Here is a 21,587-nt window from a genome sequence, read left to right as displayed (position 1 = left end):
ATATATAGAAGAAGATTAACATCTGAATTCACACACAGTTTCTATTTGAGAGCTCTACTGATTTAATGGATTCACTGCCACTCCTCTTATCCTCTACATTATAAAATCAGGTTTAAGTTTTTGTGTTTAATAATTCTGTTTGCTACATCCTCTTTGTTTCTGTTTAATGCTCGAGATTGTTCTCAACCCCTTCAGCAAGCTCCAATGGGTTCCACATGTAGCAAACATTCATTGTAATTTCCTTCAATTAGATTGGCTTGAAGTAACTTGTGTTCCTGACTCAAAAATGCATATGAATAAGACAGAGTTTGAAATGAAATATTGCACTAGACATGCAGTTACACGTTAACTTTTACAATGGACTATGACAGCAATTGCTTTCTATATGTGCATATTATGTTATGTGCCTTGGGCTATTTATTTAGGGTGAAATGAAAACTACATCATAGATTTAAGAATGCTGAAAATTCAGTTCTAGTTTTCATCTTAACCCATATGCTGCTGCAGGAGAGATTAAGGTCTGAAGCAAAATGTCCATGGATGCTGTGAAAGAGATAATTAGCACATTTGCCACTCTCAAGACCATTTGAAATAGCTGACATTCAAATCTCAACAAGAGCATGTGTTGTGTATGGTAAAACGAAAGATGGGCTTACAATCAAGATACATTTGTGGGAACAAAGCTACAGCACTGAATCGCGCATTCCTTCATATTTCAAAAAACAAGAAACTGTTTCATAATGAAATTTGCTATAAATATTTCTACTGAACAAAAAGCTATTAATTCTTTCAAACAATTAAATAATTACAATGAAGGTGATAGAAATGTCAGATGGTGTGCAGCACTGACAATTCAGCACTGACAAGGGAACCTCCCCATCGCACCCCCCCTCAGATTTAGTTATAAGTTGGCACAGTGGATAGATCTTGAAAAACTGAACACAGATCAATCGAGAAAACAGGAAGAAGTTGTGTGGAACAATGAAAAAAATAAGCAAAATATACAAACTGAGTAGTCCATGCGCAAGATAGGCAACATCAAGGAGAGTGTGAGCTCAAGAGCGCCGTGGTCCCGTAGTTAGTGTGAGCAGCTACTGAACTAGAGGTCCTTGGTTCAAGTCTTCCCTCGAGTGAAAAATTTACTTTCTTTATTTTCGCAAAGTTATGATCTGTCCGTTCGTTCATTGACGTCTCTGTTCAGTGTAATAAGTTCAGTGTCTGTGTTTTGCGACCGCACCACAAAACCGTGTGATTAGTAGACGAAAGGACGTGCCTCTCCAATGGGAACCAAAAACATTTGATCGCAAGGTCATAGGTCAACCGATTCCTCCACAGGAAAACACGTCTGATATAAAAACTTCCTGGCAGAATAAAACTGTGTGCTGGACCGAGACTCGAACTCGGGACCTTTGCCTTTCGCGGGCAAGTGCTCTACTGACTGAGCTACCCCAGCACAACTCTCGCCCCGATCTCACAGCTTTAATTCCGCCAGTACCTCGTCTCCTACCTTCCAAACATCACAGAAGCTCTCCTGCGAACCTTGCAGAACTAGCACTCCTGGAAGAAAGGATATTGCGGAGATATGGCTTAGCCACAGCCTGGGGGATGTTTCTAGAATGAAATTTTCACTCTACTGCGGAGTGTGCGCTGATATGAAACTTCCTGGCAGATTAAAACTGTGTGCCAGACTGAGACTTGAACTCGGGACCTTTGCCTTTCGCGGGCAAGTGCTCTGATATATTTTATACGACACTGGTGATGGCATGTGCGACACATGACAGGAATATGTTGTCGACCCACCTAACTTGTACACTTGGCGAATGGGTAAAAAGATTATTCTACCTTGCCCGATTTAGGTTTTCTTGTGGATGTGATAATCACTCCCAAAAAAGTGATCGCATCGGACGGACGAACGGACAGATGATAATAGTCTGAAAATAAAAAATTAAACTTTCACTAGAGGGAAGACTTGAACCAAGGACCTCCCATTCCACAGCTGCTCACGCTAAGCACGGGACCACGGCGCTCCTGTGCTCCAACCATCCTTGATGTTGCCTATTTTGCGCATGGACTACTCAGATTGTACATTTTACTTATTTTTTTCATAGTCCCACACAACTTCTTCCTGTTTTCTCAATTGATCTGTGTTCAGTTTTTCAAGGCCTGTCCACTGTGCCAACTTATAACTAAATCTGAGGGGGGTGCGATGGGGAGGTTCCCTTGTGAGAAATCCTAATCACCATGCTGAAACACCACTGCAATAAATTTTGCACTCTGCACACACCATGAAAGTGTTAACAGGTATCTATTTCCTTTGAGTAGTAAAGATTGTGATGCTTCTGCACAGGTATGAAAGTTTGCCTATGCAAGTGCTACTGCAGTCCTGTGCCTGATTGGCCAGATGGCATAACAAACCATGCATTCTAATCATTATGAATTCCATTCCTTTCTCTTCCAAGTGCAGAATAGTAAGTTAGACAACACCATATTGAAACCTTGTTCTCATCCAGTGTGGGCTGTAACAATATTATGAAACGAATAGGCAGAACAAAAAGACTGTCACAAATAAAGCTTTCAGCCATTAAGGCCTTTGTCAACAATAGATGTGCACACACACACACACACACACACACACACACACACACACACACAAAGTAATTGTGATTTATAAGCGTAGAAGATGACAGTACAAAATGGATGGATTGTTACTCACCAAACAGAGAAGATATATAGTGGCAGGTAATTCTCTATTGTCATAATAGTAATATTATGATATATTTATAATGAAAGGAAGTATAAGAAAAACGACAGCTATGACCATTGTTTTTTTTTGAAACTATTGCAATGAAATTTAACCCACTTTTCAATTATTATTTTAGGGCTGGCTAAAGGTAGCACATGGGTATTTTGAAGTAAAGAGCTGTTAAATGATTTTTCTATGAAGTTCAAAAAATGGCTCTGAGCACTATGGGACTCAACTGCTGAGGTCATTAGTCCCCTAGAACTTAGAACTAGTTAAACCTAACTAACCTAAGGACATCACAAACATCCATGCCCGAGGCAGGATTCGAACCTGCGACCGTAGCGGTCTTGCGGTTCCAGACTGCAGCGCCTTTAACCGCACGGCCACTTCGGCCGGCTTTCTATGAAGTAATGAAGCTTAGTTAGGAAGAGAGAAAATACATTCGAGTTTATCTTTGGCGGGTATAATTCTAAACATGGATCCAAGAAGTCCCAGCTTGCTGAGTACCACAGACACAGTTTGCCAGTTTCCCAGTTTATATTAATGTTAAATTGAAATCAGGCATTTATTACAGTTTTTCCTTTTAATTATCATGAAAGAAAAGAACAAATGTGTGAACTGTGATTAAGTATGTCAATAGTTAGCCAGTAGGTAGTCTGTTTTACCAGGCAAGATTTGTTTCCTGTGTGAAGTTCAAAGAATGAAAGTATTGAATTCATAGTGATAATAATAATAATAAATAATAATAATAATAATAATAATAATAATAATAAAAAGGGGGATGGAGAGAAAAATGAAAATTATGTTTTTAGTCTGTGAGAAGGTAAGGATGATGAGGGTTTTAGCTGTGGGGCTTTCCAGTGTGGAAAGGTGCCATATTTTAATGAAATAATAATAATAATAATAATAATCTGCTGACTATATTTTGGGAGACAACAATAATGAACTATTGAGTCACTGATCTTTAGTTTTTTTATGATTGCTGCTTCCCATTTTTAATTTTATGTACATATTTTTACTGTCTGTCGTCGTACAGTGTTACACAATATGTGCTAATCTTTAAACATTTTTTATTTTCCCTGCAACTTTTTTTGTAAATTAATCGTATTACCCTTGTTATATGGAATTAACATTTACTCTTTTTTTCTCGTTAGACCCTGTAGCATCACACACATAAAACAATATTTAAGTTGTGTGTGTGTGTGTGCGTGGGGTGGGGGGTGGGGGGTGGGGGTGGGGGGGGGGGTGTTTGCACACACGTTAAATCCCTGATAGTTTGGCTGATACTTAAACCATACATTGTGATAAAATAGTGTGTGTTGCAGGTTTCCATCTACATGTGTGTGTGAGCGAATTATCAGACTACTATAGTAAAATTTCATCACTCCTGCATTTTGGCACACAACATCATCAATAGCAATTTCACTGCCAGCTGAAGTGCTGTTCTTTTAAACTATCTATTCAAATGTTCACCACTTTGTGAGCACAAAACATAGGTTATTTGCTAAATGTTACTTTTCAAACACATTTAATTTTGTAGACATTTAACAAAATTCCTGTTAACTATGCTTGGTACACTCAAACATACCAGCATTTTTGCACACAGGGATATAAATAACATTAACTGATAAAAGTTAACCAAAGAGTCCTTCAAACACTGAAAGGTCATTCATAATGTAACAACACATGTTAAGGACAAATAATTTTCTTTTACTCCTTTGGAAGAAAGCACATTGTTTGTGACAGCTGCAAAATTCACGTTTTTAGCTTCTGTCATCCCTCACAGCAACAGATGCACACAGCAAGAGTACATATTATAATTTAATGTTGCTTCACTTAACACCAATTGTCATTTTACTAGTATTTCACATTTTAAAAATCACAGAAAATCTTTCTTCACATTCTGGAGGAAAGTAAATGCCCTGTAGCAGTGCTGTAGAAACAATGGATGAAATGAAGAGTATCATTACTATGTGAAATGACACTGCTGAAGATATGAAGACTCCATATGCGAGTTTCACACAGAGGAAACATCTGGATGGAGGGAAGGAGAAACTGTGTAGTTCCTACGCCATTTTGTTGACAACTGCCACATGCAGGGTTGCAAGCTGTGACGTCCACTTGTCCAGTGCATAGTACCTCGTAGCACAGAGTGACTGCTTGTCCAGCTCCAGAACCTGGTTTACCTGGTCTATGCGACCACGGATGGTGCTGTTGGCAAAATTAAAAGTCATTAGAACAAATAATATGGCAAATCTCTTCTAAAGTGAGAATAATGCATAAAATAATAAAACACACACACACACACACACACACACACACACACACACACACACACGCACGCGCACGCGCGCGCGAGAGAGAGAGAGAGAGAGAGAGAGAGAGAGAGAGAGAGAGAGAGAGAGAGAGAGAGAGAGAGAGGGGGGGGGGGGAGGGGGGGGGGAGGGGGGGGGGGTGTCAGCAGACAACTTTTTCACCTAAACCAGATTCTGACTCCTCACAGATGTCTGTTACCTCTTTTCACCTATAGGAATAGCAACCCGGAAGTAGATTAATAGTAGCCAAAGGCTTGTGAAAAGAAAAAACAAATGTATTTTCACAATTTCATTATTCACTAAGAGTTATGTTTTTTTTTTTCCAGCACAGAAAAAGAGGTGTACGAATCGAACTCATCATTAACTCATATATCTAAAAACAAAGAAGCTGTAACTTACCAAACGAAAGCGTTGGTACGTTGATAGAGACAATATAAACAATAAAAAACACACGAACACACACATAATTTTCAAGCTTTCGCAACCCACGGTTGCTTCATCAGGAAAGGGTGAAGGAGAGGAAAAGACGAAAGAATGTGGGTTTTAAGGGGGAGGGTAAGGAGTCATTCCAATCCCGGTAGCGGAAAGACTTATCTTAGGGGGGGGGGAAAAAGGACAGGTATACACTTGCACACACACACACATATCCATCCGCACATATACACACACAAACATATTTTTCCTACGTGGAATGTTTTCCTCTATTATATTCATATGATATTTTTCCTACGTGGAATGTTTCCCTCTATTATATTCATACCATCATTAACTCATGTCCTTGTTTCCAGGGAGAGTGGCATATTTTTCCTACGTGGAATGTTTCCCTCTATTATATTCATATCATCATTAACTCATTTATATGTCCTTGTTTCCAGGAAGAGTGGCATAAACTTCAAGCTAGCCATATACATAAAATTGCAATATTCAATATATATTACTACAAAATTTCGGGTCAGACTTACATATGAGTCATATCATTGAATTTCTTCCGTACAAAGCCTATTTTACTATTTTGGCATGAAAAAACCCTTGTTCCAACAAATTAATAAAGGGAACTCTGGATCTCTGGTCAATGAAATTACAAAATGTTTTTGATTGTTTCGTGAGCCGCTGGTCACTATTTGTCTAGGTGAACAGAGATTACAATCACCTTTATCATGCCAAAAATTAGGCATGTCATTCACAGAAGCTACTGTGCTGGTCCAATAGGGCAAGCAGTGATCTTAGGTGGGTAGATGGTGGTAACGTGAAAAAAAGCAAAGTGAAAGGGGGAAGAGCAGCATATGAGGAAATTGGAGAGGGTGACAATGGTGTGGCCTGTGGAGGTGCACGCAGGGGATGTAGCTGGTAGGTAAAGGGCAGGGGAATCTGCATCCGTAGGCAGAGGTCAGTTGCTTATCTCTACATTTGTAAGTAGCTGTTACGACTGCATAATTTCAGGGCTTACACCTTGGCGCTGATTGGTTACAGAGGTAACAAAGTCAGCAAAGAATTTTATTACTTTGGCCGAGACATGAACAAGGTCCACATTCTTACTTTTTAGTGACTTAATGATTTCTGTGATTGTGTTTTCAGCTACATCTAGGAAGAACTCTGAATGTTGTGGTCAATGAATCAAATTTAATATCATCTGTCTCACTGCTGCTGTCATTAGGGAGATAAGTATCATTTGCCTTAGAGAGTCTGCTTAATTCCTAGCAATGCTGCAGAGTGTTCCTACCTTGTTCCAAGAATTTCAAATTTTTTTGTGCACAGTACATGGTTTTACCTTTTCAATGATGTGGCGAAAGATTTCGCAACAGTGTTTGTAGCACATTTTTAAGCCTTGATTAAAGCTAATTCTCTACATCAAATAAAGCTCCTATTGTAGGATGATCTTTATCACACATGCTGTCCCTCTTTTTTATACTGTCATTTTCCTTAAGCTATTATTTTAAAAAACCTGGATTCTTAATGCTGTAAAAATATTTTTTGGAAATAATTAAATTTCCCGTCTACTTTGTGTACATGATAAACCACTTTCCATTCTTCAAACTGTAAATTCTCCCACAATGGTATAACTGAGATAACATTTATAATTCTGTGGAATTTTACTTTCCCATTTGTAATTAATCCAGACTGACGGGGATGCATTATTGCTACCATCTGGACATCATGGTCACATAAACACTGTAGGGTACACATCTGTTTCATGAAAGACAGACAGATTTAGAGACAAATTATCAACCATCGTTGCACTGTCATCCTATTCTTATTGGGGATGTTGCTGTGACAAGGAAACACAGGCTAGGTAGCATTAACTCAAAGTGCCCTCAATCAGATCTATTGGAGATTAATTGAAACTTACACGTACAATAGTCTCCCTATTATTTTTTCACTTTAGTACACCCTCTCATTCACTAAAGAAGTTGAGAAGTTTTCCCATTGGGGAGGCCTGTGGACAGTCAGAAATGCTTTTTGCGTGTTTCAATGTTTATTATTGAACTGCTCAGTGAAGAGCTCACTGAGGACTGTGACCCAGGACTTTTTATTCTACTATGTCTGTATGTTGCCATTCCTCATTCATTATTTTAAGCTGGAAATAATATTATAATAAATTTTATCCATCCAGGTGTACCTGTTCAATTTCTGTGACTTCCAAATGATGTTCAATTATGCATGGTATATCTGTAAAAGCTTTTAGATTTTTCATTGTTACGTACTGATGTGCAAAGCTCGTCTTTCTAACACAACAATCGTATCTTTTGATAGAGAAGTACAAATATTGTAATTGTTACCATTTGTACTGTCCAAACTACCTTTCCATTTCTCCACTGATTGTTGTAACAGCACCTACAGCTTCTTGACAGCTTTGTCTTTCACAAACATTTATGCTAAAAGGCCAAACGAAAATTTGGAAATTACAGGGAATGGCCAGAAAATGCCTAGTTACACAGAAATTTTCTGTAAATTAGCTTTGCAAGTAACTTCTCACCAAAAAATTCAGATGTAAACCATCTCATATGTGACGCAAGCATGTAAGAGGAGGAGGATCAATCACACGTGCATAATCGTCCCATCCTCTTGGGCAACACCTGAACCCCTGTGTTTACTTGTTCAAATGAAGACTTCACCCAGGACTTACTGTATCATTCTAAAAGTAATCTTGAAATTTGGATGAGGAGTGTTCCCAGTAAAGTGCCTGATGTTACGCTCAATTGCATATTTGAGGTTCCTGGCACCTACAGAAAATCATTACATGGCAATCTTTACGAAAATCTTTCTACGTAGATGAAATCTATAGGCATTTGCAAAGGGGGGGGGGGGGGCGGCATGAATCCAGGACACACACTTTTTATTCAATCTATAATTCTCCACATTTCTAGAAATACTTAACAGTGAATGGACCACATTGTGGTTTTGGTCTATCCTGGCATTATATTGCTGAGAGTGATTATAAATACTATGCTCTTCACAACTGCTACACAACTTATGAGGGTGGTTTGGCAAAATCTCTGAACAGCATAGAAAAAAAAGTGCTTACATCACTGAAACTTTTTTTATTTTTCAATGTAGTCTCCTTGTAGATTAATGCACTTGATCCCACCTCTAAAATGAGTTTCCTCCAGGTCTGCAAAATAGTTGTCAACTCTGGCTATCAATTTTTCATTTGAAGTGAATCTTCATCCACTAAGCAAAATTTTCAGTTTTGGGAAGAGATGGAAGTCTGATGCAGCCATTATTAGGTGAATAAGGCGAGTGTGGCAACAATTCATACATTAGTTCGTGTAATTTTGCCATGGCGACGGCACGCGTCAAGAGTTGCGGCACCCATCATTGAGATAATTTTTTCATTTCAGATACCCTTTCAGATGACATCTGGCAAGGGTGAGCAATTTCATGCACTTTCAATTAGCAATCCTCCATGACCATTTTGTGCACTTTTGTAACAATTTCTGCAATAGTGACACATCTTGGCAGACCACTGCGCGGATCATCATCTAAGCTCTCCCAATCAAATTTAAATTCATTTGTCCACTTGGCAACAGCTGAATATGAAGGAGCAGAGTCCCCCAGTGTATTCTGGAAATCAGCATGAATGTCCCTTGCTTTCATACCATTCTTTACAAAGCACTTAATCACTGCTCGAATCTCTATTTTTTCCATCTTCGCAAATCACTACTTGGGAACAACAGAATGACATCACCGTCACTGTGCTCTTCCAAGAGCACTGACATGGCACATATTTACAGGCAACCGTCCAATGAACATCACAAACAACTCATTGCATTAGGGCTGACCTCTTGTGGTGATTCCGAGAACTTTTCAAACCACCCTCATAGAACTATTTGTTTGTCATGCCGCTGGTGGAAAAATTTTGCTATTTCCGCAAGATGAGTGGGAGCTTTGGTGCAATTCTACAATGAAGACAGGTGTGGTGGACCTTTGCCGAACAAAGTCAAATTGGGTTCCTAACTTTTCTCTGTCATTTACTCATACACATCGTTACTGAGTTGCATTAAATGCTCTGTCCTACACCCTGGAGCCTGGATTCCATCTCCAGTTTTCTGGACCTTCCTTCCCTTCTCATCAACAGAACGTTTTTCCACAAAATTTCCATCAAGAACTTTCTCCTCCGAATGCAAAAACATTTCGTTGACTTCGACCTACAGAGGGAGGAATGACCACTATAATAAAAAAAAGAAAAATCAGAGCTTGCACAGAAAGATTTAAGTGTTCATTTTTCCAACAAGAATGAAACTGTAGAGAAATAGTCTGAAGGTGGTTCAATGATCCCTCTGCCAAGCACTTGAGTGTGAATAGTAGATTAGTCATGTAGATGTAGAATATGAGCATGGCATCACCTTCGACTCTACACAACATAATCAGCTCAATAATACCTCTTTCATTCACACACAGATTAGACTTAGATTGCTGCTTGCTGGGACTACAATGAGCTTCACATGAACACAGAGACTGTACTAGACAATGAAGACAAGACCATTTCCTACAGTAAGACTGTTTTCCTACACTTCAGCTATGGACCCAAAGGTCTCAAATGGAAACACAACATTTCCTGTACTAGAAATGGAAACAGAATGGCATGAAATTCAACCAAACTTAGAAGATATGTTATCTAGAGGAACTGACATCTTCAAGAGTGCAGCAACACAACTCAACATGCAGAGATAGAATTATAGAGTTCTGAAACACTCTGGCAGCTCAACAACTTGTCAGACTGATGGCATGGGATGTGTTCCACCAACAAAAAAATGTTTGTGAAAATTTGGTATTTCATCTTTTCAAAATGTTTCCTCATTTGTAAACAAGACTGAAGATACAAACAAAGGATTTGGCAGCTCTTGCAAGAAGTCACAGGAAAATGATCTTCCCTGTTCAATTATTGGTAGGCAAGGGCCCTGTACAAGTGTGAGATGATTCAAATACATCAACTGTCCCATGTGGTAGTACAACATGTATCACACGCCAAGGAATAATCATGTGCCGCTACCTGGATTTGTTTTGACAGGCAGTCTGCAGAATGCTTTGTTCCTGGTCAGGGATATGAGCAACTGTAGATCTGTGTCAATCCACATTTTGCAGAGCTATGGAGCCTATTCCAGCAATGCCACAATGAACAGCATATGATGTATTCTACCTGAACACATGTTTTTATATAGCCACATATTTATTACCATTCATGTGACCTTACATTTGCCTACTCACAAAATGAATATCCTAACTCGGGTAGATGGAACATTCATCAGGTAGGTCAACTATACTACACAGAGGAAACATTCAAGACAAACTAATCTCAAATGTATATGAATATCAAATTATATAAAAATGACTTCATGACAACATATCACCACTGACAGTACAATGGCTTGATCAGGTGGAGTGACTTGCAATGAGATAATCACAAATGAATTTTAATTAGTGATTAAACACTTCTGTTGACTTTTACCTTTAATGTATTGACCTTAAGCTCCGATTACATTATGTGTAAAATGGAGGAGTTTTGGACATATGTCTATATGGTCTTTTTTATTTTGGTCTAATATGCCACAAATGTTTGTAAAGGTACTTGTGAAAAACACTGGAAATGTCAAATTCTTTAAGTCTCAGTTTTCTTTTTTTAATCTTTACAAAAGTAAAGAATCAGAAATGACCTGGCCAAAAGCACTTATTTTTGTTGATGTCAAACACCATTATTGCCGTAGCTCAGATGTTTTTCTATTTTACATTTTTAATTTACAGTATCACACTTTTTACTGGTATTTGAATAAAATATCCTTTTGAATATTTTATAACTACTCTGCAATTTTTTGATTTTTAATTTTAATTTTTTCTGTTGCATTTGATGGATGTGTCACAATGAGGGCATATTTACAAAACATTATGTTAAGAAGAAGACATCAATAATCACACTATACTATAAAGAGCCTACAAAATACAGCACAAGAAACAGGAGTTCACACATCATTTGAGAAGGCTGAGATCCACCTATAATCAGCCACATAACAGTAAATAACAGGAAAGTGAAACAATTTAAATAGCAGCTGAAATTTTAACATACGATTTGGATAAGAAGCGTGCATGGCAAGTAATAACTAACAAAATGATAAAAAGCTCAAAAATTAACATGGTATACATACAATAAAAAATGTCTTAACAATCAAAATTAAATTAAAACATTACAAGGCGGTGGTTCAACCAGAGGTGACATAAGGAAGTCAAACTCTTTTAAAAGTTACCTAGAAAAACAGAACCAACAAAAATCCTAAAAGCTGAGAGAAGAATAGCTAGAATGTACATAAATTCAAAATATCAAAAAGATGGACAATGGTGGATAGTGCCAAATGAAGTGGTGTAGTTAGTTACTTGTTCCATTGATCAATCTCTCAGTGATGATTATGAGGAGGAAATGACAAGTGCATAAGAAATGCACACATGAATCAAAGAGGGGGGGGGGGGGGGGGTAGCTTAAAATTTTTTATTACCTACCCCATTCCCTTAAGTGGCACAAAATGCATATATTATACGTACAGGTTTATTTATTTCTATTAAAGAATTTATCTGTGGTACAGAAGAAGATTTCCAGGGGAAATGATTTCAATTTATTTTTGAAACTATTACCGCTGTCTGTCTGACATTTTATTTCATCTTGTAATTTATTGAAAAGTTTTACAGCAGCATATTTTACCCCTTCCTGTGCCAAAGACAGGTTAAGCTGAGGATAGTTAAAGTCTTTCTTTCTTCTGGTATTATACGCATGAATGTCATTGTTGTTTTTAAACTGATCAGTATTGTTGAGAACAAATTTCATTACTGAACAAATGTACTGTGAGGCTGTTGTAAGAATTTCTAGCCTTTCAAACAGATGCCTCCAAGATGTATGACTATGAGCCCCACATATTATTGTAACCACTTTCTTTTGAACAATGAATACTTTTTGCCCAAGTGTTGAACCAGCCCACAATATCATTCCATATGACATCAGAGAGTGGAAGTATGAAAAGTATGTTAGGTTATTAATTTCTATATCCTCAAAATTGGCAATTATTCCGATTGCGAAAGTTGCTGAACCTGGTCACTTGAGGAGACCCAAAATATGAATTTTTCAACAAAGAGTCTCATCTACATATACAGTCAAAAACTTAGTATGCTCTACTCTGGCTATTGACTTCTGTTGACGTGTTATATTTGTTGAAGGAACTGTGCTCCTTGAGTAGATAATCGGATGTACTGCGTTTTTCAAAGTTCAGAGCAAGTCCATTCACGGAAAACCAATCAATAACTTTTCCAAATACATTATTTGTATCATTTGCTATTGGAGTTTCTTTTACTGGATTAATAATGATCGTATCATTGTCAGACAGTGTCAATTTAGCTTCTTGTTTCAGTTAAGAAGAGCGGTCATTCCTATACATCAAGAACAAAAGGGGGACCCAAGATCAAACCCTATGGAACACCTAATGTAATTTCACCCCAGTTAGATGAAGAGGGAAACTTTCTTAAATCAGTTAAACCACATAAAGAAACTTCTTGCTTCCTTATGTGTAGAAATGACTAACTACTCACATGCTGATCCATTTATACCATAGAATTGTAATTTCTCTAACGTAATTTCTCAACTGATTTGGGTAAGTCATAGAAAATTCCTACTCGTGACAGTTTACTATTTCTAGACTATTATGTGGGCAGTGCAACTGTATATTGTAGTCTCAGTGGAACAGCATTTTTGACATATGAAAAGTGATTTACTAAGTATTCCATTACGGTCGAGATGGCTAATCACACTTGAGTACATTACTTTCTTGCGGATTTTTGAAAATGCTGTAACCAAGGATACTGGGAGGTAATTACTGACATCTATGGTGTCCCCTTTGTTTGTAGACAGGCTTGACACTGGCATATTTTAACCTGTCTGGGAAAATATCTTGAGTTAGTGATGCATTACATTTGTGACTCAGAACATCAGCTGTAACTGCCCCACATTGTTGTGATATCTTGTTAGAGATGTCATCTACTCCAACAGAACATTTATTTTTCAAAGATTTAATGATTTTGCTTCTTTCACAAGAGGTTGTTAGATGAAAATTAATCTAACTAAGATTTCCCAAAACTGACTAGGTTTTTCCAAAACTGACTCTTCCATGTACTGCTTGGCTTTTTCTTTTGAACTATTCTCACAATTTTTTTCACCTACACTTAAGAAATGGTTGTTAAGTACATTAGCACTATGGGACTTAACTTCTGTGGTCATCAGTCCCCTAGAAGTGCTTGCTCCACAGGAGCCATGATAAGGATAATATGTGATGTCCATCTAGAATCCCTTATTGACAGATCTTTACACAGTTGGGCATATAAAAACAGCCTCACGGATTTCTCTAATGAGGTCTGTTGTCAACAATCAATCAATGTTTCAAAATAACTGTTAAGACTCATAAATACAACACTAGAAGTTGAAATTATTTACACTATCTATCACTTGGCCTTGTTGTGGCACAGAAACAAATGAGGTATTTAGACATAAAGATGTTTGATCGTCTACCCAGTGACGTAAATCCTCTGGATCAATTTTAACGAAAAATGGCACACAAAAAACAAACTTCACAAGGATTGGCACTGTAGTATTTATAGCCTCTGATCTCCAATACTAGTGGAGATATGGGCAACCACATTTTTTAGCCCCTGCATATAGGCTTCCCTGTAAGACAGTCTTCTTGTGTAGTAGTAATAGTAGCATTATCGGTTTGTCTTATCGACGGTTTCACTAACGCAGCCCATACATCACATGGAAAAAGGCTTCCCAGCCCTTGACGTGTAGGGTGCCTGCCATGACAGGTGTGTTGCAGTAGTGTCACCTATTTTATCAATCTGTTATGCAGAGCTATTCATCCAGGTGTGCATTGCTGGTGAGACTTCGAGATGGATAGAGGAGCGGACAGACAGAGGGGAGGAGGAGGAGGAGGAGATCGATGGAGAGAGGGCGGGGAGGAGGTGTAAGGTGATTGGGGCAGGAGGAGACGGATGGAGACTATTGACAGAGATCTGGAGGGAGAGGGAGTGTGCAGAGCGGAGGAGGGGGGGGGGGGCAGGGGGCAGGAACAAGGTGTGGGCAGACAGGGCAGCGGGGTCAAGGTGGGAAGACAGGGGATAAGTGTATTGGCAGAGAGATGGGAGAAGGAGATGGGCAGAAATTGGGGGAGGAGGAGGCACTGTGTGCAATGTATGTTTAACTAGTACGCAGGTAAAGCCATGAGCAAAAGGCTCGTAGATGATAAAATTAAGTTCAAGCTGGAAACATACCTGATACATGCTTGAAAATGCTCCTACTCCACAGGAGAATTGTGGAATGTGTAGTTTATTTGAGTGTGGTGTTGGAGGGGGGGGGGGGGGTTGTAAAAAGGAGGAGAGAGAGAGAGAGAGAGAGAGAGAGAGAGAGAGAGAGAGAGAGAGAGAGAGAGAGTCACTGTTGGCATGCCACATTTTTTTCCGGCAAAGTGTACTACAATTGTGAAACTGACTGACTCCATAGCATAGTGAGAAGTCGCTACTATGAACCATGAAACATGCAAATTACTAACTGACTGACCAATTGCCTCACCGCCTGCCTGATTAACTGATATACATATAATTTAGTGACACTGTTCTACAAGAAATTGCAATTAATTCCCCCCCCCCCCCTCCCCCCCACAAATGCTGGCTTAGGCTACTGGCATGTAATCTACAGAAGAATCATCAAGATGTGATGCATGACAAAAAAGTGAAGAAGTCAAAAGGCATGGTCAGACATCAGTGTAACTTCATACACATCATTAGCACATATGTAAATGATTTGAGTTGCAATTCTCCATGAGAGGTTGAATGGCAAAAAGTGTGCATTGGTGTTATTTCTGTTTAGTGTTGCTAACAAGTCCATGTCAGTTGTTGAGTGATCACTGTGAAGGACATATATGCCATGTACTTGTGTGAGACAACATTTATCAGCACCTGACAGAGTTTGAAAGGGGTCTCATTATGTGCACCCATTTGGTCAGCCAGTTGAATCACGCAATATCCAGATACGTGAGGCATTCAGATGTGACAGTGACCTGATGTCGACAAGGTTCCGGTCAACCAAGTCTGACTATCTGAAGGGAGGATCGCCATATTGTGCACGAATCACATTGTAATTCCTTTATATCTGCACCTGTCTTCTGAGAACAAGTAATGGACTCCCTACAATGTTCTACATCATCCCATACCATTGCTCTGAGACTAGCAACATCTGGACTACGGAATTTTCACCCCCAGGTATAGGCTGCCATTTACTCAGTTACACAAACTTATGCTATCGGAGTGGTGCTGTGACCAGGAATCATGGAATACGGATGAATGGTGTTTAGCGATGAACTGTGCTAACTTGTATGACTACTGTCAATGAATATGGCAGTGACATGGTAAAAGGTCCCATTTTTCAATGTTTTGGAGAGTCACAGTAATGTTACTCCTAGCATCATGGTACTGGGAGCCATTGGTTAGGATTTGTTGGTTGAGGTTTAAGAGACTAAAAAGGTAGGTCATCAGTCTCTCTCAATCCAAGTTATTTCAAAATTAGTGATGTCCACCAGGAATGTGTTCTGATGACAAAAGTACAGAGGAGCTATAAAATTAAGACAATGAAGGCAATACTAGTATTTATGGAGAAGTGTATGGGTCATGCAGACATGAAGTCACAGTAGCCAAGGGGTCTCCCAGGACTTGACCAAGGAGACAGAGACCTCGCCCACATCCAACCACTGCCAGCCCACTGAAGGTCACAGACAAACACAGAGCAAAGAATGCTTTGTAGAGCAGATTCAGAACATTAAAAATGAGAAGGCTGAAACACAATGGACATGAGTTGGTCAATTTTTAAAAAAAAAAAAAAACCCCCGATATGAGAGAAGTAGACAGAGCAGCAGGTGGGTGTCCCTGGGGCTCCGTGCACAATGAGAGGTGTCACACCCACAGCTGTCCCACCCATGATCCATTACAGTCAAGGAATAAGGAGTGCCCACTATTCAATAGAGTACTACCCCTAAAAAGGTAAACAAAAGCAGCAGAAAAGGAGGCAAAGTGCATCTAACAGCAATTAAAACAGTAAAAGAGGGACGAAAGAGTTAACTGGTCAAGGAGGAAGGGTCCCACAGACACAAGATGCAGTGAGGGATGATGCCCCAACCACAACCACCCTGAAGATAGGTTAAAACCTTACATCTGAGAATAAAAACCACTTTCATGAAGAAAGTGGAAAACCAGATCAAGTGTCCATGAATTGCCTGCTAATACTGGAGGCAAGGAATTCAGAACATAATGATTAGCACTGAGGGCCAGAAGGAAGGGGGGGATATGAGCCAATGTCTGCAAGGCTTGTTACATAACAAAAGCTATGGGTTTGCCTGGTATGACCAATGCAGAGGCAACATAGGATGGTTGATTCCTTCCAGGAGGAACGGAAGGAGCAGTGGCATGTAGCAGTAGTCCTTGATGGTGCAGAGATTGTTAGAGACAGATGTAATTCCATCTTCAAGTGCAAAGAGGTCTTATTTGCACCGAAAAATCAGCACTTGTGATTGTCGAAGTGAGTGAGGGAGGGGGATTGCTTCTCTAGCAAAACGCTCTGCCACTTCATTCCCTGGAAAATCTACATGACTTGTGACTCTGAGAAAGACAATCGAGCAGTCAGTATGACTGAATTCAGCAGGAAAGTGATGAATAGCAGAGACCACAGGGTAAAGAGTAATGTTGGCCAATGACCTGGAGATAGCCCACTGAGTCACTATGTATTAAAAATCAGTCAAGGAAGACCCATTTAAAAAACAGAGGGCTCTGTTTACAGCTATCAGCAGCACCATAAAAAACAATACATTTTCCTGGCAACGATTAGTGTTCCTGACTGGTAGGAGATGTGAAAACGTGTCTTGTCTTATCCACAGCTGTTATAGAACTATTTCTTTAAAAGTCAGTAGCATCTTAAAACTACAGAAGAACTGAATGTCTGGTTATCCTTGGGATCTTTTTGTAAATGCTGAATGAAATATACGACTTGCCACTCCAGATTAGCTCCTAGCTTCTCATCTGTCTGGAGGGTAAGGTCTCTCTGGCAGATGACTCCTTGGACCATATTCACAGTTTTATGTGGAGCACTGGTCACTAGTATATCACCCACTCATTCATATGCCTCAAAAGCTGCAGGCTGTGCAGCAGTGGAGGCTTTAACCAATAACGATCCATTGCGGATTTTTCTCAGAGACTCAATTGCTTCAAATTTATTTTCAATGTGTTCCATAGAAAATAATGGTTTTGTCGCAGTAAAAGTATCTCCATCTGTTTGAGTATACATCATATACTGGATAAATTGTCTCATCCCTATCATTTGACTTGTTCCTCCTACCCACAAGGCAGCCAGAGTAGGGAAATCAGTAGTATTATAACTGCACACATTGAAATTTCTATACCTCTCTGATGAAATAGCCACGTCAGAATGGCCAATGTTTTGGTTTAATTTGGTACACATCGTGTGCGACGCACCAGCCTTGATGCTACCAGCTCCAGTCAAGTGTTCTCCCCACAGGTGCCACCCAGTCACAGTAAAGAACATTTGGCACAAGAGACATTGCTGGGAGTCCTGATGCCCCAGGAAGACTCATATCTCATCCGTGGCATGCACTGGGACCTAGCAGCTCAGGAACACCAGTGTGCTTCTGTGGTGTTGGGGCCTCTACCAAAAGGATACATAAAGATCTCACCACATCAGATTGGCTACCATGTTGTCTTTCAAGCGTACAAGACTACGCAGGTACTGTGTGCAGGTGATCTATAACACTGCATGCAGTAGGAATTATTTAAGGTGTTTTTCCACAGTCTGTCCACACTACATAAAAAATTACAATAAAGGTCCATCCAGAAGAGGAACAAAAATTGCTTCAGCCCAAAGGTTATTTAAAATAAATGACATGCAGAACCTGGGGGATAGCCAGGTGCACATCAAAGGCTGCTACTGTGAGAAGTAAGCAAAAGAAGCATAGATAGTCTGAGATGAGAGACTGCAGCAATAGCTGGGGGTCCTGTGCTCACTGCGCATGTACATAACTGTCATGAGCCCCCTCAGGAGCCATAGGATGTGACTTCAGGTCATGACTGGTAGTGGATGAGGGAACTCCGATAGCACAACTGTATGTTACAACATAGCAAGCTGGGACCAGCTGCTACTGTTCCACTACTACTAATAATTATTTCTGTTGTACTGATTTTTAATTTACTCTTCTGCATAATGTATGTGTAATATATGCTTGAATCTTTCAAAATGTTAATCACATGGCACTTCGTGTAAATTTATGCAAACTCATTATTCAGGCTGCAATTACTCACATGCTGATTACAATAGGACATTTAATTTTACTAGAAATCATTCTGATTAGAAGTTACTACTGCCTGAAAATCTTACTACAAAATGGAATACAGAATTTTAACTGAGAATCATTCAATGTGAACATGTCAAAACATATCACTGGAGATCCATGACTCCAGACTTTACAATAACATGTTTAAATTTTACTGAAACTAAGTACTTTAAAAGATAATTGGTACTGAAGTTTAGAAACACAAAACTACTATTGCCTTTTGTGCCATTATACCTGCTTAGTTATAAAGTTTGACACTATGCTTTTGCTGCTGTAATTTTTCTGGACCTAATGACATCCTTCATTAATAAATTAAGAACTTGCATAAATTATAATAATTTTCAATATGACAACCGTATTTATAAATTAATAATTATCAGCACAGACATACAAAACAGTTCAGTGATCTTTTGTATTTTATTAACTCACTACATACTTTGTAAATCACATCTTTGTTGAGACATTTAGTTTACAAAATTAGTAAATTCAAACATACAGGTTCTTCAGACAAATATGTAGTTTCACAAACCCAAAAGCATTCATACACAAGTCCTTAAATAGCACACTCCACCCAAAACTCTTTAGCCCGTGCCCAATCAATACACGACATCAATACAAAGAATGATCATAATTTCTCGCACTGAAATTTAATCTTATGATATTCTGTTAGCTTAATGTGCAACAAACACGCCGTAATATTTTCAATGTTGAGACACCTGGTTCCCGCCTATGAGAGGCAGGCAAGGTCAGATGTGTTCAGTATCGCCTATTGCTGCAATGGAGGTAACACGTGAGGAACAATATGTGGCTTTGAAATTCTGCTTTCATCTCAACAAATCTTCAGCTGAGTCTTTTCTTCCCTACAGCACAGCTCGAAGATGGTTTAAAATGTTTAAAAAAGGGAGACAATCAATTTCAAAGGAAAGTGGACACAGTGCTCCAGTTATTGCTCTAACGGAAGAAAACATCAACACTGCTGCTGTCATCGTGAGAGAGGATCAATGAATTACCTTAAGAACACTTTCTGAAATACTGAACATTTCATTGGGTGCCACCCACACATTGGTGACAAAAAAATTACATGTGACACGTGTTTGTGCGCGATGGGTTCCACAACTGTTGGTTCCCAAACAAAAGAACATTCACGTGCTGATCTGCAAGCAGTTGAAGCTGATATTAGAGGAAGATCCAGAGTTTCTTTCAAATGTAATCACTGCTGATGAAACTTGGCTACATCATTTTGATCCTGAGAGGAAACAGCAAAGCTCAGTTTGGAAATATCCATCACCAACCCCCAAAAAAGCAAAAGTGGTTGCTTCTGCTGGGAAAGTTATGGCCATCTCATTTTTGATATTCATGGAATGGTTTATCAGCCTGTTGTACCTGCACACACGTCAGTAACTGGACAATACTACAGGGATGTCCTGAAAACATTCCAAGTCCATATCATGCACAAAAGACCACATTTCCGTGAACCAGGCTGGATGCTGCACCACAATAATGCGCGGCCACATATTGCTACTGTTGTTATTGAAATCTTGCAAAAATCAATGTGAAGTGCATCCCTCACCCTCCCTATAACCCAGATTTAGCCTCATGTAACTTTTTTTCTATTTCCTAACAAGAAGAAACGCCTTCGTGGGAGGCATTATCAGTCATCAGAAGCAGTGGTGAAGGCTGCGGAGCCAATTTTGAATGAAGGAAAATGGTTTCCAGCATGTATTTGAAGACTGGCAGAAACGCTGGGACAAGTGCATCGCATTCATGGGAGACTAATTTGAAAAGGACCATCAAAGTTGTGAGGATGAGTAAAGGTATGTTGTAAAATAAAATAAAAAATTATGATCATTCTTTATTGAACAGCTCTCGTAGAAACATCATGAATCTGATTCATTCTGTCAATAAAATCCTTGTTCTGTTGGAAACTGGTACCACGATACAGCTGTACGAGCGGTTCTGGTCACGTCTGTGTTCATTTCTGTAAGTGATCAGAAAGTTTATTGTATTCAATGACCACGTAATTGAAAGCCAATTTTGATGTTAAACTGTGAGACTTCATATGTGAAAGTGCACTTTAGGTAGTTTGCCACTGTCATACAGATTAACAGGCTGTTGGAAGAGCCTGCCTGAGATAAACATTTCATTTGAGGGCCAAACTGGTCTTCATGTTGCTAATAGTCAAAATAAATGTGAACAAAGTCGCATTAATTACAAGTTGTGTGGTATATGTTATTGGAATATTTTCCATAAAACTCATATTACAGCAAACCAATGAACTATCTTCATTGATACACCAAGTGCAGAATAGGACTCACAGATAAGTAACCTTTAAATGTCATGGACACCTTGCATCTTAAAAGTGTAACCTCTCATGCAACAGTATCGTGGTACCAGTTCTCAACAGGGAATGCTCATCCACACATGGCACATGTCTCAATGAACTGCCTGTGTGATGTTGAGGTACTCCCATAGTTAGCAAGATCCCCAGACCTGTCTCTGACAAAATATGCAGCATCAGTCAGGATGTCAACTTTGTCCCAATGTCAGTGTTCTGGATATCGAGAACCAATTTTAACAACTGCGGTCCAGCCTGCCTCAGGATAGGATGCAACAGCT

General features: G+C 39.1%; 1 protein-coding gene across 1 annotated transcript in view; it reads right to left on the bottom strand.

The window, feature by feature from the left end:
* Positions 1 to 4,248: 4,248 nt before the first annotated feature.
* LOC124615295 (COP9 signalosome complex subunit 2) overlaps positions 4,249 to 21,587 on the bottom strand; it is a 95,989-nt gene continuing 78,650 nt past the window's right edge. The window contains exon 9 of the mRNA XM_047143081.1: positions 4,249 to 4,954. Within this exon, the coding sequence (XP_046999037.1) occupies positions 4,810 to 4,954 (145 nt within the window). The 3' untranslated portion in view covers positions 4,249 to 4,809. The remainder of the gene's footprint in view (positions 4,955 to 21,587) is intronic.

This window comes from Schistocerca americana, chromosome 5, assembly GCF_021461395.2.
Source record: "Schistocerca americana isolate TAMUIC-IGC-003095 chromosome 5, iqSchAmer2.1, whole genome shotgun sequence".
Lineage (NCBI taxonomy): Eukaryota > Metazoa > Arthropoda > Insecta > Orthoptera > Acrididae > Schistocerca > Schistocerca americana.
Note: the sequence above shows the minus strand (reverse complement) of the source record. Positions and strands in the feature narration are given on the sequence as shown.